The 16,998-nt window shown below is 35.8% G+C and overlaps 1 protein-coding gene across 4 annotated transcripts in view; it reads right to left on the reverse strand.

Moving 5' to 3' along the window:
• Window positions 1-1,911: 1,911 nt before the first annotated feature.
• LOC111153827 (SEC24 homolog B, COPII coat complex component) overlaps window positions 1,912-16,998 on the reverse strand; it is a 90,348-nt gene continuing 75,261 nt past the window's right edge. For all 4 annotated transcript variants that reach the window (XM_022513110.1, XM_022513102.1, XM_022513093.1 and 1 more), the window contains 10 exons: window positions 15,900-16,023; window positions 15,315-15,473; window positions 14,482-14,655; window positions 13,326-13,436; window positions 11,712-11,887; window positions 10,951-11,088; window positions 7,357-7,461; window positions 6,485-6,577; window positions 3,053-3,156; window positions 1,912-2,802 (listed from right to left, as the gene is read on the reverse strand). In XM_022513110.1, coding sequence (XP_022368818.1) covers window positions 2,688-2,802; window positions 3,053-3,156; window positions 6,485-6,577; window positions 7,357-7,461; window positions 10,951-11,088; window positions 11,712-11,887; window positions 13,326-13,436; window positions 14,482-14,655; window positions 15,315-15,473; window positions 15,900-16,023 — 1,299 coding nt within the window. In that variant the 3' untranslated portion in view covers window positions 1,912-2,687. The remainder of the gene's footprint in view (window positions 2,803-3,052; window positions 3,157-6,484; window positions 6,578-7,356; window positions 7,462-10,950; window positions 11,089-11,711; window positions 11,888-13,325; window positions 13,437-14,481; window positions 14,656-15,314; window positions 15,474-15,899; window positions 16,024-16,998) is intronic.

The following is a 16,998-nucleotide window of genomic DNA, read 5'->3' on the forward strand; positions in this document are numbered from 1 at the left end:
ATCTCAAACCCTTGCTAGGCACCCCTCAGCTCCTCAATTGTTGACATCCAGATTATCCTTTCTCTTTGCCCACCCCAAGTCCTCTGAGCTCATGCCATCATGCCAGAAAATCCTCTACTCCCTTATTTATAGTCCCCATCTCTCTATAACTATTTCTTGTCACTTATTTTAATAGTCAAATGAATGGTTCATTGAAAACCCTGGATTCTAAGTTCTGACCTCCTTTCCCCTTGATCTTCTACGCCACCTCAATAACCCACTCCCACAGACAGATCCTACATTTCTGTCATTACCAAATACTAAACTTCACTCAAATCTCAATTTCAAGCATCCCATATACTGACACCACTTCTTGTCTTTCCATCTCATTCTCTCTGATGTCCATATTTTAACAGCCCTTTGACCTCAAGAGGACCTAAAACTACTAAGCCCACTTCCCTTTCTCTGTCAATCTCCCATTTTGCATGCCCCTCCTTTAAATGAGTCCCTCTTTTGTCCTTTTTATGTGTCTTCAATTCCCTTGTACCAACCATGCTGAAATCCAACCGTCTATCATGCAGCTGAAAGCGGCTAGAGGAAAGAGGCACAGCTAAGCTAGATGGTTTCAAGCACATGACTCATACGCCAAGACGGGGCCTCAGTGCTGCCTGACAACCCTACTACAGGCCACTCATTGATTCAATTGCTCACTCTCCTGGGTAACTATTTCTTGAAACCTCTCCTACTTTTCCCCTTCCCCAGAGAAAACAAGGGCAATCTAAAAATAATTTCTATATTCGCCTGTCACTTGGATGCCTCTCCTTCCAGATATCCAGGTGGGTTTACATCTCTGCTCAGCTGTCACCTTTCCAGAAGGGCCTAGTTACCATCAAAAATGGCATTCTTGATTTATCCAGTTATATTTTTCTTTGTAGCATTCATGACGCCTGACATATACTGTCTTTTCTGTAGTCCTCCACACCATTACTCTAAACTGTAAGCTCTATGAAAGTGGGGATTTTGTGTTTTGTGCCTAGAACAAAGTCTGACAAGTATTAAGTGCCTATAAATATTTATTGAATGAAAAACAAAATACCCAGACAAAAGATTTTTGTTTTTCTTAAAATAAAAACATGACACTTTTTGTTATAAAATTACAGTATTTAGCTGTCCTTAAGAGTGTTGTAGTTTTCCCTAATGTTCAGTAAGATTCACTCTTCCTGGAGGCAGCACGGTACAGAGACAAATACAGTCCTGGGGGTGAGGGCAGGATGGGAGTAGGCGGTGGGTGGGGAGAACATTTGGCTTTTACTATTAGCTCTGTCACTAATTAGTAATGTCATTTAGGGTGAGTCATTTAACCTCTCATTTCCATCAGGGAATGTGAGAGAGTACTTTTATTTTTATCTAAAGAAAATACCACCAAACACAAAACCAGTAAAAATCACTCACTACACACACCAAAAATCTTGTTCCTTTCAAAGTTAATTGATGGGACTTTCATAGTTATAAAACAGAATTCCATTCCACAATCTAATAGATCATTAATAGTTTTTATACTAAATATGCTGTTAGCAAATGAGAGATTTTTCTCATTAGAATAAAATCACTCTCAAAATTCAAGATGATAATCATAACAGTCAATTAAATAGAAGAGTCACATATGTCATGAAAATTTTCTTGCTACGAATGTACAGAAAAAAATGCCTAATTTAACCGAGAAAGACAAATTAAGATTATACCTAGTCAATACTCATATGTATTTTAAAGGTGACATTGGTTTTTTAGAATACAAACAGAATGAGTACTTGGTAATGTCCAGAAACTAATAAAAATGAATGGATTCAAATACTACTAAACTCAAGTGGTAAACTCAATATATCCTATATGCGAAAGTAACACCAACCCTCCCCACAACAAAAAAACACCAAATATTGTCAAGCAAAATATTTTTAATTAGTAGGCTGATCATAAATAAATCCACATAAAAGATTTAACAGAATTACAAAGAGTTTTGTATTTCTTTTGTGGACTCAATTCATAATACGCATTAGTCAACCTCATTCTTGAACTGTGACAAAAGGAGTTGTCATCCAACAATGCAGCACAGTTTAAGCAATTCGTATTTTGTAGTTACATTTTTACATTTTCTTTACAAATGTAACATTTATGTACATTATATATATTTTTTTCTATAGTTCATGTACTGAAATGCTACCTTTTTTTTTACAGGGAAAATATTGAATTCATGAATACAAATCATTCCTTGTTAAAAAGTAATTCATATAAACAAGTAACACGGTACCACTGCCTTTTGGCATCTCTTGTCAGACAGAGTTCAAGTCCGGAAGAGTTATATTAATTATCAGAAAAAGGAACTGATCTAATTTGACATTATGACATATCATTCCACAGAGCTACCTAAATGTGCCGGCTTGCACTGCTGAGCTACTGGAAATGTGCAGAAACCAATTCAAATGGACTCGGTGAAACAGCATCATCAATACCATTAATTCAGGCTGAAGAAAACCTGTCAAGTTCTTTCTTCCCCTTCACCTTTTGCCAAAGCCTCAGGGTGCTACACTATACGCACTCTGTCTTGTAACAGCAAACGCCTTTGTTTCAAATATCCTAGATGTGCTTCCCTGACAGATTACGCTTTACCTAGGCTATGGGTCTTTTTCTTCATATTCAGATTTTATTTCACTTCACTTACAAATCTGCTGCTGAATGTGAAGCAAAAATTCATAGTAAGAGAATGCGGCTTCTGTTCGGTCTTCAATCAAATGTTGAAAAAATTCTGTTTTGGCAGGACTCTCATCTCTGAAATGAAAAAAAAAAAGGGGGGTATTTGTCTAAAAATGCACATCATTACAGAGTAATTATATATTTAAAAAATTACTAACACGAGGGGGCTTTAGGAAAATGGAACATGGCTATTAATCAATTAACAGCATTCTCCTATTAGTATATGTTTTCATAATATTATTTAAGGTTTGCTCTGAAGACAAGCAGTTTCACACAGACTGCACAGGATAAGACAATTTCATAATTAAGTTACAGAAGTACTTACTTTACCACGTGAAGAACTGGGCTTAATGGTCTGTTGTCTCTAAGCCAAGTTATAAAGGATCTTGCTCTTTCTGATGAAAGTGTATCTAGCTCTGGAAGATGAGTCTGGTAAAAGTAATACAATTAGGAAATTACTTCCTTTCTTATGGACTGTAGCAAAATTAGAACTAAATCATGATTCATTCCCGTTACCACCAACCAACTGCCAGCACTCTATTCCCAGACCTAAGGCAGCAACCAAAAGGGGGAAATTCAAATTGTTCACAAATCTGTTTGTATTTTTCTGGGTAAGTTAATAAAACATGTTTCATTCATTCATTTTTAGAGAGAGAGTGTGTGTGTGCACATGCGCAAGCAGGGGGAAGGGGAGCAAGGAGAGATAAAGGGAGATGGATAGAGAAAATCTTAAGCAGGTTCCACACCCTGTGTGGAGCCCAAGGCAGGGTTCAATCTCACAACTCTGAGATCATGACCTGAGGTGAGATCAAGAGTCAGATGATTAACTGACTGAGCCACCCAGGGGCCCCAACACATGTTTAATGATAAGTATGTCACTGATATTTTGCCTGCATATTATATTTTTTCTATCTAAGTCAATAAAACATACACAATGATTAGTATGTCACTGGTATTGTACTGTACTTTTAGTTTCATCTAAAGGAAACATGCAAATGAAGGGGGTTATCACTAACTTCTAAATTTACCCAACAGTTATAGACTCCATCCTCTTCTAAAAACAGTTATTCTCAGAGAATTGTGTGTTTCCGTTAGTCCCTAAAATTTAAGGGCAAGGGACATACAGATGGCCAACAAGATGCATGAAAATATGTTAGTCATCACCAATCATCAGGGAAATGCAAATCAAACTACAATGAGATATAAAAAAACACCCCCCTCCCCACAATGAGATGTCACCTCACATCTGTCAGAATGGCTGAAATCAACAACATAAGAAACAACAGGTGTTGGTGAGGATGGGAGACGGGAATTCTCTCGTACTTGTTGGTGAGAACGCAAACTAGAGACAGCCACTGTGGAAAACAGTATGGAGGCTCCTCAAAAACTTAAAAATAGAACCACACTACAACACAGCAACTGCACTACTAGGTTCTGACCCAAAGGATACAAAAACACTGATTCAAAGGGATACAAGAATCCCTGTTTATAGCAGCATCATCAACCATAGCCAAGATAGGGAAGTAGCCCAAGTGTCCACTGACTAATGAATGGTTAGAGAAGAAATGATATATATGTTTCTCTCACTTATAAATATATATAATATACATACACCCCCCCCGGAATATTACTCAGCCATAAAAAAGAATGAAATCTTGTCATTTCCAACACCATGGATGGAGCTAGAGAGTACAATGCTAAGCAAAATAATCAGAGAAAGACAAATACCACATGATTTCACTCTTCTGTGGAATTTGAGAAACAAAACAAACAAGCAAAGGGGAAAAAGAGAGAGGGAAAGTAAGAAACAGACTTTTGACCACAGAGACTCTAGACTATAGAGAACAAACTGATGGTTACCAGGGTAGGGTAGGAGGGGTGAAATAAGGGATGGGGGTTAAGGAGAGCACTTGTGATGAGCATCTGGTGGTGTATGGAACTGCATTGCACACCTGCAACTAATATAACACTGTGTATTAACTAAATGGAATCAAAATAAAAACTTAAACTACATGCAAGATTCTTTTTAAAGACAAAGAGTTTATTCTTATATATTTTATAAATTGAATAAATATATATTACAAAATAGAAATAAATATTTTTGTGTATGATTTTATATGATGGGAGGAAACATTTATATGTTTCCAAAGCCAAATTAATAGTAAACTGAATCACTCAAAATACAGCATGGAAAACAAAAAAATTTAAATAGAAAAGCTTTACTTACTGTTATTTTATCTTCTTAATTATGAGTGAGCCTGAACATTGTTTCATAAGGCTACTACTATATTTCCCCCCTGTAAATTGTCTATTCAAATCCTTTGCCCATTTTTCTTTTCCTTTTTTTCTGAAGGGACCAGGGTATCTTTTTCTGAAAGATTTGTAAGACAACTTTTTATACTAGAAAAATTAGCCCATTCTCAGTCCTGAGCTACAGATAACTTTCTGATTTTGTTGTCTGTCTTTTGGCTTTATTTATTTTACCACATAGAAATATTTCAGTTTTTAATGCTATCAGATTTATTAATCTTTTTCATTACTGACTTACAAAGGCCTTATCCATTTTAATACAGTAAAGATTATTTTTCTAGTATTTTTTCTTTAAATATATTCATTAGCACATTCTATTTTTCATGAATTAGATCCATTTCTGACCTCTGTTTTGTTCTGCTTATATGTTTATAATGCTAGTATCACAGTGCTTAAATAACTACAGCACTAAAATAAAGTTTACTATTTTATTTAGAACTTCTTTTTCATATGCTTTTCCCATTTGCTTACTTTTTTTCCTCTTTTCAAACTTCTCCTTATTAACTTCATTTGCTGAGTCTTAGAAGTGAACTCTGGAATTAGTGTATCAAATTAAAAAAAAAACAGAAATAGACAACAGCAATTGTTTGCTATTTGCAAACAACTGTGATTTTGAAATAGCAATATCACAATCAGAATGTGATAAAAATTACATTGATTTTAAATTAACTTCAGGAGGAAGGACATAATTACAATATCCAACAGTAAAGTAGGCCTTTCCTATTAATTACAGAGAACTATTTTAGGATCATATTTCTTTGGTATTGGTTAATAAACATACAGTAAATGTCCACTGAAAAAATTACATTTATTATCAATAAAAAAACTTAAATCAGAAGTTAAGTTGTTGGAAAACATTTTGGCAGTTCCTCAAAAAGTTAAACACAGTTTACCATGAGACCCAGCAATTCTACTCCTAGGTATATACCCAAGAGAACCGAAAATGTGTGTTCACACAAACACTTGCACATGAACTGTTCATACTAACACTACTCACAAAGCCCCAAAGTGAAAAACACCCAATGTTCATGAATGAATGACTGGATTCAAAAATGGAGCCTAACCGTTCAATTACTACTTAGTCATAAAAAAGAATGAAGTATTCATACATGCTACAATATGAACTTTAAAAACATCATGAGAAGTGAAACAAACAAACACACACAAAAGCCACATATTATGGGATTCCATAAACATGAAATGGCAATGCCAGAGAGACAGAAGGTAATTAGTGGTTGCCAGGGGAAAGCAGGAGGGGAATTTGGAATACAGTTTCTTTTTGGGGTGTGTGTGTGACAGAAATGGTCTGAAATTAAAATACTGGTGATTATTGTACCACAGTTGTATACTTTATGACAACTGAAATGGTGAAGTGTGTGAATTTTAGTTCACTAAAAATTTTAAACAAACAAGCATACAAAAACTTAAAACTGTAAAAGGCACTGACCATTTTCTGTGGTATTGATGCAAAATTAGGATACCCGAGTACATCCTCTATGAAGTGATTGTCACAGCTTTTTCCAATCCAAATGTAAAAAACCTAAAATGAAAAAAACAACAAAATATTAAAACTCCCTAATCTAAAAATTTTTATAGCTACTTTTCTCAAAACTATCAAGCAGAAAAGGGGTAAAATATATGATCGCAGTTAAGTAAGAGCAAACATAAAAGTAAAAAGGAAACCTGTAATTGGTACATTTGGAATCTGTATCCAGGAATCTAGAGTGGTTCATATCTTCTTAGCTTAAATTTCAAGAATTCCCATAAACTATATTTTACCATCTTCTATCTTTTTTCCCTTTAGAAGGTAGTATTTTAGCCAAGACTATTTTTCCTATCCACTTTTTCAGTTATTGTCTATTTTAACTAATGGGCTCTCCCACATCCACCCTTTTCCTGCTCAAAAGGTATCAGTTATGAAGTCATCTTGACCATTCTGATACCCTTCACCACCATCCTGCCCAGTGATTTCTCCTAAACTCCTAATTATTACTGGCATTTCAGGCAAAGGACAGAAGTTGAAATTGATAGACTACTGAGGTCCCTTTGAATTTTGGGATTCTAGATGGTAAAATCCTTAAAGACAGAACTTATTTCTTTATTTTTCTATCAAGTATACATTATCCATACAATAAATAATCCATGATAATAAAACGATATCCAACTAGAAAGTCTAAAATAAATTGACCTCTTGTGCCAGGGACTAACTTACTGCCTTTCTGTTCCTTATTTCACCTTTCACTGTCTGATCTATGATCATACGTGTTTCTCCTTTTGCCCGCTGGAACAGTGTTAAACTTTATCAGTAGAGGTGCTTACAGAGCCACAGTCCATAAGGAAAGCGCCTTCTCTTGTCAGTTTTTCTGCAGACAATTTTTGAAGAGGTGGCTGAGGTACAACCTTGTCATTAACATGTATTGCACCCTGAAAAAAAAAAAGATGGAGTGAGCTTATATAACTATCAGCACAGTGTGGAACATAATGGCTACTAGCTCTTTATAAAATACTGAAAAACGACACTTGAGAATTTTGTAAGATGCAAAAAGTTACTGATAATACATTACCACCTTGACTATAGAATCAAGACACTCAAATGTATTCAAGTTACAATGATAAAAACATGATGGGGCGCCTGCGTGGCTCAGTTGGTTAAGTGTCTGACTCTCGGTTTTGGCTCAAGTGGTGATCTCAGGTCAAGAGATCGGGCCCTGTGTTGGGCTCTGCATGAGGCTTGTGCTAAGCAAGGAGTTTGTTTGAGATTCTCTCCCTCTCCCTCTGCCCTCGCCCTGCTTGTGCATGCTCTCTTTCTAAAATAAATAAATAAAATCTTTAAAAAACAAAGATAAAAACATGAATATGTAAAATGATCTGTCCACTTTCTTCCCTTCTGGGATCTGGATACGTTAAAAGTACGATTATTAAATCTTCTGGAAAGCAAGCTACTCTTTTACATTTCTTAAGGAGCAAAATACAGAAGATTCCAAAGAGTAGTTTTAACTCTAGGAAGAAAAGACACTATATATTTGCATATTAAAAATAACTGCTGGACATCAGATCTGGTTTATAATATAATCAAAACTGCACTTGTATCAGAGAGAACATACCTCAACATAATGAAGGCCATATATGAAAAACCCGCAGCTAACACCATATTTAATGGTGAAAAACTGAGAACCTTCCCCTTAAGATCAGGAACAAGACAAGGATGCCCACTCTTACCACTTGTACTAGAAGTCTTACACACAGCAATCAGATAGCAACAACAAAAATAAAAGGCACCCAAATCAGTAAGGAAGAAGTAAAACCTTCACTACTTGCAGATGACAAGACAGTCTATACAGAAAACCCTGAAGGGGCGCCTGGATGGCTCAGTGGGTTAAGCCTCTGGCTCCCACCCGCTCCCCTGACCTCTCTGCCTCTCTGCCTACTTGTGATCTCTCTCTGTGTGTCAAATGAATAAATAAAATCTTAAAAAAGAAAAAAAAAAAGAAAGAAAGAAAACCCTGAAGACACCACCAAAAAATTCTAGAACTGATAAATGAATCTGGTAAGGTTCCAGGACAGAAAATCAATATACAGAAAACTGTTGTGTTTCTATACACTAATAATTAAGTAGCAGAAAGAGAAATTAAGAAAACAACCTCATTTACAATTACACCCAAAACAATAAAATACCTAAGGATAAAGTTAACCAAGGATGTAGAAGACCTGTTTGCCTCATGTAGAAGACCTGTTTCTGAAAACTCTGTAACACACTAATGGAAGAAATTGAAGATGACACGAACAAATGGAAAGCTATTCCATGTTCATGGGTTGGGAGAATAAATATTGTTGAAATGTCCATACTACCCAAAGCAATCTGCAGATTTAATGTAATCAGTATCAAAATAGCCACAGTATTTTCCAGAGAAATAAAACAAATAATCCTAAAATGTGTATGGAGCCACAAAAGACCCCAAATAGCTAAAGCAATCTTGGAAAAAAGAACAAAACTGGAGATATCACAACCCCAGATTTCAAGATATCCTACAAAGCAATAATAATCAAAACAGTATGGTACTGGCACAAAAACAGAAACATAGATCAGTGGAATGGAAGAGAGACCCCAGAAAAAAAATCATGATTATTTGGTCAATTAATCTTTGACAAAGGAGGCAAGAATATGTAATGGGAAAGGACAGGCTCCTCAACAAATGGTGTTGAGGAAACTGGAGAGCAACACACAAAAGAATGAAACTGGAACCCAAATATGTGATCTGAAGCTGTAAAAATCCTAGAGGAGAGCACTGGCAGTAATTTCTCTGACATTGGCCATAGCAACGTTTTTCTAGAAGGTCTCCTAAGGTGAGGGAAATGAAAGCAAAAATAAATCACTGGGACTACGTAAAAATAAAAAGCTTCTGCTCAGCAAAGGAAACAATCAACCAAACGAAAAGACAACACACCGAATGGGAGAAGATATATCCAATAAACTGAAAAGGTTTAATATCCAAAATATATAAAGAATTTATACTATTATTTATACAATAACAAAAACCCAAATAATCCAATTAAAAATGGGCAAAAGACATGAACAGACATTTCTCCAAAGACATCCAGATGGCCACCTGACTCATGAAAAGATGCTCAACATCACTTATCAGGGAAATGCAAGTCAAAACCACATGAGTAACCACCTCACTCCTGTAAGAATGGCTAAAATAAACACAAGAAACAACAAATGTTGGCAAGTATGTGGAGAAAAAAGGAACCCTCATGTGCTCTTGGTGGGAATGCAAACTGGTATAGCCATTGTGGAAAACCATATGGAAGTTCCTCAAAATATTAAAAAGAGAATTACAATATGAGCTATTAATTTGTATTTACCCAAAGAATACAAAAACACTAATTCAAAAAGACATATGTACAAAGTACGGAAGTAATCCAAGTATCCATCAACAGATGAATGGATAAAGAAAAAATGGTGTATACACACACACACACACACACAATGGAAAATTATTCAGCCATAAGAATGAATGAAATCTTGCCACACCATGGATAGATGTAGATGGTATAATGCTAAGTGAAATAAGTCAGTCAGAGAAAGACAAATACCGTTAAGATTTCACTCACATGTGGAATTTAAGAAACAAAACAAACGAACACACACAAACCAAAAAACCAGACTCTTAACTATAGAGAACTGGCAGTCACCAGAGGGGATGTGGGTGGGGGGGTGGATAAAGGGGATCAAGAGTATATTTATCATGATGAGCACTGAGTAATATACAGAATTACTAAAGCACTATATTATATACCTGAAACTAATACATAACACTATACATTAATTATACTGGAATTAAAAACAAAACAGGACACCTGTCTGGCTCAGTCTTGTTAAGGCTTTGCCTTTGGCTCAGGTCATGATCCCAGAGTCCCAAGACTGAGCTCTGAGTCAGGCAGGATCCCTTCTCAGCAGGGGAGTCTGCTTCTCCCTCCTCCCCTTTCCCCACTTGTGCATGCTTACTCTCTCGCTCTCAAATGAATAAATGAATAAATAAAATCTTAAAAAAAAAAGAAACCCAACAAAAATAAAAATTGTACTCTGATCACAATAAGAACAGCCAATATCTACAAAATATAAATGGAAAGGTCCACTCTACAACTTACTTTGTAATAAATATTATAACCAAATCACAAGGTGAATTACTTCCCATATTTCTGAAAACTCCATAACCACAGACAGTATCTGACAGTCCTATTATTCAACCAAATTCATAGCTAGTGTCCTTATTTAATGTATTATTACTATCATAGGGAAAAAGCAGATGTAAAAAATTGTTACTAATATATTAGTAGCTTAGCTGTAGAATCAAGACACTCAAATATATTTAAATTACAAAAATTTCAAATACACTAAAAAAATTATACCTCATCTGTCAATCTGTCTATCCTGTATAGGTTGGGGTGAATCATTTTCATCAGATGAATGAGCGGTTGACACTTTATCTGACACATGGCATATACACGATCATCGAGGCGTGTGCTTGTACCGGTTCTAAATGCTTTCTATAAAACAACAACAGCAACACCGTATTTTTCAAATAAAACATAAATATAGACAAATATCAAAACAAATATATATACCATCACAGTATGGAAAAAGCACAGCCTTCAAATAGACCTGGATTGAATTCTCAGCTCTGACATTCAATAGGCAGATATGTGAGCTAGTTATTTAGCTTCTCAAAGCTATATTATCATTAAGAAAAACAGAAAAAAACACCTCTGTAGGCTGCTGTAAGGATTAAATAGGATGATGCATATAAAACAACTATTACAGTGCCTGAGACTTGGAAAGATGTTCGATGGACAGTAAATCCTCTCCTTAGAGTCTCCTTCCAGAAGCACATACATTATTAAGAGTGTGCTATAAGCACACCATTATTCAAGCTGCTCACATACTGAAGAGTGAGAGCATACGGCTTCATGACAGTCATCATTTGTTTTTCTTTACTTTTTTTACTGGTCTATTGTTTTTCAAAACTTTTCCAATGCTAAGTTGTAAAACTATCTAGTTAATTATTAAAAACCCCAGAAAACCTAGATTTCATTTCTTCATCTATGTACTGAGAAGGTATGTAATGTATCTGATACATGTATGAAATGTACCAGTGTAGACAGAGAGCTACCTGTTTGAGAAGTGCCAAAATGTAGAGGGGAAAGAGCTTGAGGGAGCTGGGTGCTATCAGTGCGGAATGCTGTAAATTCGAGACCGTTGAGCCATACGCAGACAGGGAGTCCACCACAGCATTCACTAAGGCATCTCTTGCATCTGACAGGCTGGACGAGACAGACCGATCAACAGCTGTAACGCAATCACAGTGAACATGGATTTAACCACCAGACTCCCATGAATGCTACAAGGGATAAAATTTACATGCATTATTTAAGAAACCAACAAAAATTCTGCTTTTAGGAGAGAAAACTAACATTTTACTTGCCCCTTCATTTTGCAAGTGTCTGCTCATTACACAATTTTTGGGAAGTAAATCTGCATAATTCTCACAATCAGAACAGATCTAGATTATTTTGGATCTTTTTGTCTTCATCTCTTTACATCTGAAACCACTTAACTGCCATTGATATTAGAGAATGTGTATCAACCATTTACATCTGAGAAAGCTCTAGGGATGGTGCAGTTACTCCAGTAGAAGTCACATATATAAAGTATCATTTTTTTTCTGCATAAACAATGTAAGTTTTACAATCTGAGTTATCCCTTGTGATCCTCTGAAATCTTCTTTGTCAAAGCATTCCCGGGTTAAGGAAACAAAGAGGGCAATTGAACATAGGTTCTCACACAGACAGTGAAAAGCCAGATATCAGTGTGAAACTTATTTTCTTCTAAATACATATTTTATTAAGCTAAAGATAGCCTACAGATATGCTCAAGTATTAAAAATAAAACTACATTGAAAAACAACCAGTTATAATATACTGAATTTGAAATATAGATAAAAATAATTAAAAATTGGCATACTTTTGTAAATGCTATTATAATTTTCCCAAAATGAATAACAATGACTATTTTTCTCTAGGACTATATGAAAAATAAAGTTCATTTCATGCCCCAAGAGAAAATTCACTGAAAACCAAACACTCAATGTTACACTGATTCCCCAAAATATTTTTTTTTTAAATTTACACACAATAAAATTTATGTTTTTGGGTGTAACTGTCCAGTGATTATATGTCAAACACACAGCCATATAATCACTACCATAATCAAAATACACAACAGTTCTATTACCCCCAAAATATCCAGTGGTATTGCCTCACTGTGGTAAAAATCCCACTATCTTTAACCCTGATAATTAATGATCTGTTTGTTCTTCATCCCTATAATCTTCCCTTTTCCAGAAGGTCATATGAATGTAGAGCTCCTTTCATTTAGCATAATGCCTGTGAGAGTCTTTCGTGTCTACTGACATAGCATCAGTTCATTTCTTTTTACTACTGAGTTGTATTTCCACTGTATGGACATACCATGGTTTGTTCCTACTTTTAACAGTTGAAGGACATTTGGTTGTTACCAGCTTTCAGTGATTATGAAGCCCTCAAAGATTTTTAAACTAACGAATTAATAAGAATTATAAGAACAGTCCAATTCACAGTGCTGTAAATGAAAATGGAGAACGTATATATCTTCTAAGTAAGGGATTTGTAGGGCAAAAAAAATGCCCAGGTTTCAGTTTTTAGGACAGAAAACCACCTTTCACCTGTTCCTTCACAGTTTCACTCACCCATGTTTGCCAGGAGGCAGATGGCAGCCTGTACATCCACTCCCGCATATACATCTGCGAGTGAGCTTACTACTGGCAAACACAGCGTGTGCACTCTAATTCTCCGCTCACCTACACGGAAGGAGGAAGCAACATCATTGCAGAAACACATTGGGCCAAGACAAAAATAAAGCAAACAGGTCAACACATTATTCAAATTACCATTCCAATTGGATTAAATCACCCATAGGATTCTGAAATGTGAAAACAAAGTGTTACAAGTAACACTTTTTTTTTTTGATATTTTATTTATTTGACAGAGAGAGAAATCACAAGTAGGCAGAGAGGAGGCAGGCAAAGACAGGGGGGAAGCAGGCTCCCCGCTGAGCAGGGAGCCCAATGCAGGGCTCAATCCCAGGACCCTGAGATCATGACCCAAGCCGAAGGCAGAGGCTTAGCCCACTGAGTCACCCAGGTACCCTTCAAGTAACATGTTTTAAAGAAAAATAAAACACTCTCTAAATCTGTGGACTATGAACCTATACTGTATTTTGTATATAGCTGAACATTAGGGTCTGGTTTTTATTTTAGTATCGATCATTCCAAATTATATCCAACATAGTAAAATGTCAGAAAACTTGACTGCCAGGGCCCCTGGGTAATTCAGTGGGTTAAAGCCTCTGCCTTCAGCTCAGGTCATGATCCCAGGGTCCTGGGATTGAGCCCCACATCAGGCTCTCTGCTCAGCAGGAAGCCTGCCTCCTCCTCTATCTCTGCCTACTTGTGATCTTTGTCTGTCAAATAAATAAATAAAATCTTAAAAAAAAAAAAAAAGAAAACTTGACTGTCAAATAACTAATATGGGCCTTATGTGCTAGGCAGAATTTTTTATTTTATGGGGCAAAAAATAATGCTAAGGATGACATAACTGGATTTAGCATGAGTTTACCAGACACATATGACCCTGAGAATACATGACTTCCACGAGTCAAAAAAGATATTAAAGATTCAAAAATGAGTTAAAAAAAAAACAACAAAAACAATCGCATATTTGATTAACTATGCAAATTCCATTTATCTCCCACTGTATGTTCGTTCATTCTCTCTCCCCATTTCCCTAGCATGTAAAAGGAGGGGAAAACTACTACTGATTTTATTTCCTGTCTGTTAACATTACCTTTGCTTGATGTATATAACAGGGCTGTCTGAAAGCACACTAAGGAAGTATCTGTCAAATTTTCTTCTATTGACAGTTGTACTGCAAATCCAGCATCAGGATTGATGTTGGCAAGGGATAACAAATCAGTGGAACGGACAAAGAAGTTTCCATGAAAAGTGTGCATTGAAAGACCTAGGGAAGAGAAAAGTTTTTATAAAAGATGAAGTAACAAAAGTATCTTTATCTCAGGCTGAAGTTACTTTTTAAAGTAAAACCTGTCGCTGATTTTTGAATCAAAAGGGTAACTGGAGTAGGACTGGTGTGTTAGCAGAGGTTCTAAATACCAGTTCAGAAAAAACAATACAGGTTATATAAAAGGGAAAGTAGACATTTAACTTGTATTGATAACTGATCTTATACATTCTCATATGAAACAAATGGTAGTTACTGTGTAACTCATTTAAGAATTAAAATTAGAGAGGAGATTCCCTTCAGCAAACATTCACATGAAACTGAGGTAAAGACTAACTGAATGATTACGAAGGCAAAGATCATTCATCAGACAATTTTCATTTACAATCTTCCCTACTCCTCTAATTCTCCTTCTAAAATCACCTCCAATGTGGCTTTCTCTTAAGTTCTTCCTAATAAAGCAAACATTACTTTTGCTTATTCAAATTACTTAAAAAACTGGGCAATGATTATTCAATAACTACATATATTTAAAAGAGCTTACAGCTACCTGGATGAGGCAGAAAGTTCTTCATGATGAAGGATCATTACAGGTAGTCATTGGTAATTAATTTTGATGAAAGTATATAATATAAAGCCTATCTTTAATAATTTCATACCTTTCGTACACCTTATTCTCATAACCGCTTCAAATCCAATTTTTCTTGTGAGATACCGTTTTAGGTCTTTTTGTAACTTTTCTGCTTGTGAAGGATTGTGAGTATAGTGGAAAGACGGGTAATAATAGATGCACCCTGCGGAGTACTTGGACATGCAAGCTTCAGAGAGAAACAGAAAAAGTATTAGCTACAGAAATAAGAATATCCTGTAATAATACCCAGTAATATCTTACTTGTCCAACACTAGAAGAGATTCTATGTCATGAACAAAATCTGTCATAATGAGAAAACCTAAGCGGTCAAAAGGATAATACATAAATCTGAGCAAACACAAATATTTGTAAAGTATGTGATAAGGTTTATTATTAAGCAAAATGGTAAAGGAATTAGATTTTAAAAACAAAGAGTAATAGCGTTTTAGATATGTATAGTGCTTTACAGTTTACTGGTAATTTTCACAGATTGTATCTATCTAATTCACATGCTTTTTACCCCCAAATGTTGAGAACTCTTAAAAAGAGTTTAAATTTGACTACATGCTAAAAGCGTTTATGTAAACAGATGAACGTGACGATATCTCCTTACCTAGAGAAGCAAGATCAGAATACTGTGAACTTAAAAGGAACAGATCCACTGCAGTCTGCTGCCCTGAGCAATCTAAAGCCAGTTTCTTATAAAAATCAGTTGCAGGGCCAAGATGTTGTACAACCTAAGTCAACAGGTCATAAAGTAAGAGCTAGAAACCTTGCACTGGACACATATTTCTACGTCTCTCTTACAATAACGAAAAGGCTATCCTTCATCCTCCTATCAAACTAAGTTAGTTTTTTAAATGTCGAGATAGTTGGCACAGATCCTTTAAAAATAGTACTAACTGCTAATATTTATAAAGCACTTAAAAAGCACTGTTCGAGATGTTTTATGCAAATTAGAGTTACCTACATTTTACAGATGAGGAAACTGAGGCAAAAACTAGATTAAGTAATGACCGATTACACAGTTACTGAGTGGTAGATGCTGGAAGATACACCTGCCAAGTCTGGCCCCTGATTGAGTGCTGTTAACCACCACTGTACACTGTTCGTAAAGATGTTTAAGAGTCAGAGGTTAAAGAAAGCTTTTCCTACTGGTGTAAGGACACTTAAGCTGAGAAGGTGGCAACCGAGAGGAGTTAAAAATGTAAGAGCCAGGCTCCAAGTTCTTCATTACTATCCTACGTTACAAAACAAAATGTTTCAATCCTCTTAATTATAGTGTAAAATTACTATATTAGAGTTTACTCCGATATGAAGAAATATGTAAACCAGCACAGGCATTTAAGCTTTTGAGTCCCAGGCAGATAAAGAATATTTCTAGGGGGCGCCTGGGTGGCTCAGTGGGTTGAGCCGCTGCCTTCGGCTCAGGTCATGATCCCAGGTCCTGGGTTCAAGCCCCGCATCGGGCTTTCTGCTCAGCGGGGAGCCTGCTTCCTCCTCTATTTCTCTGCCTGCCTCTCTGCCTACTTGTGATTTCTCTCTGTCAAATAAATAAATAAATAAATAAATAAAAGAATATTTCTAGGAGTTAAAATGAGAAAAAACAAAACTGAAGACTTCAGTAACACATAACTACCCTCCTGTGTTCCAAACCCCTCAGTATACTATAATGGACTGCAATGGATCGAGGAACTGAGTGATAGCTATAC

The sequence above is a fragment of the Enhydra lutris genome, unplaced genomic scaffold (assembly GCF_002288905.1).
Source record: "Enhydra lutris kenyoni isolate GAN:26980312 unplaced genomic scaffold, ASM228890v2 scaffoldscaffold3, whole genome shotgun sequence".
NCBI lineage: Eukaryota > Metazoa > Chordata > Mammalia > Carnivora > Mustelidae > Enhydra > Enhydra lutris.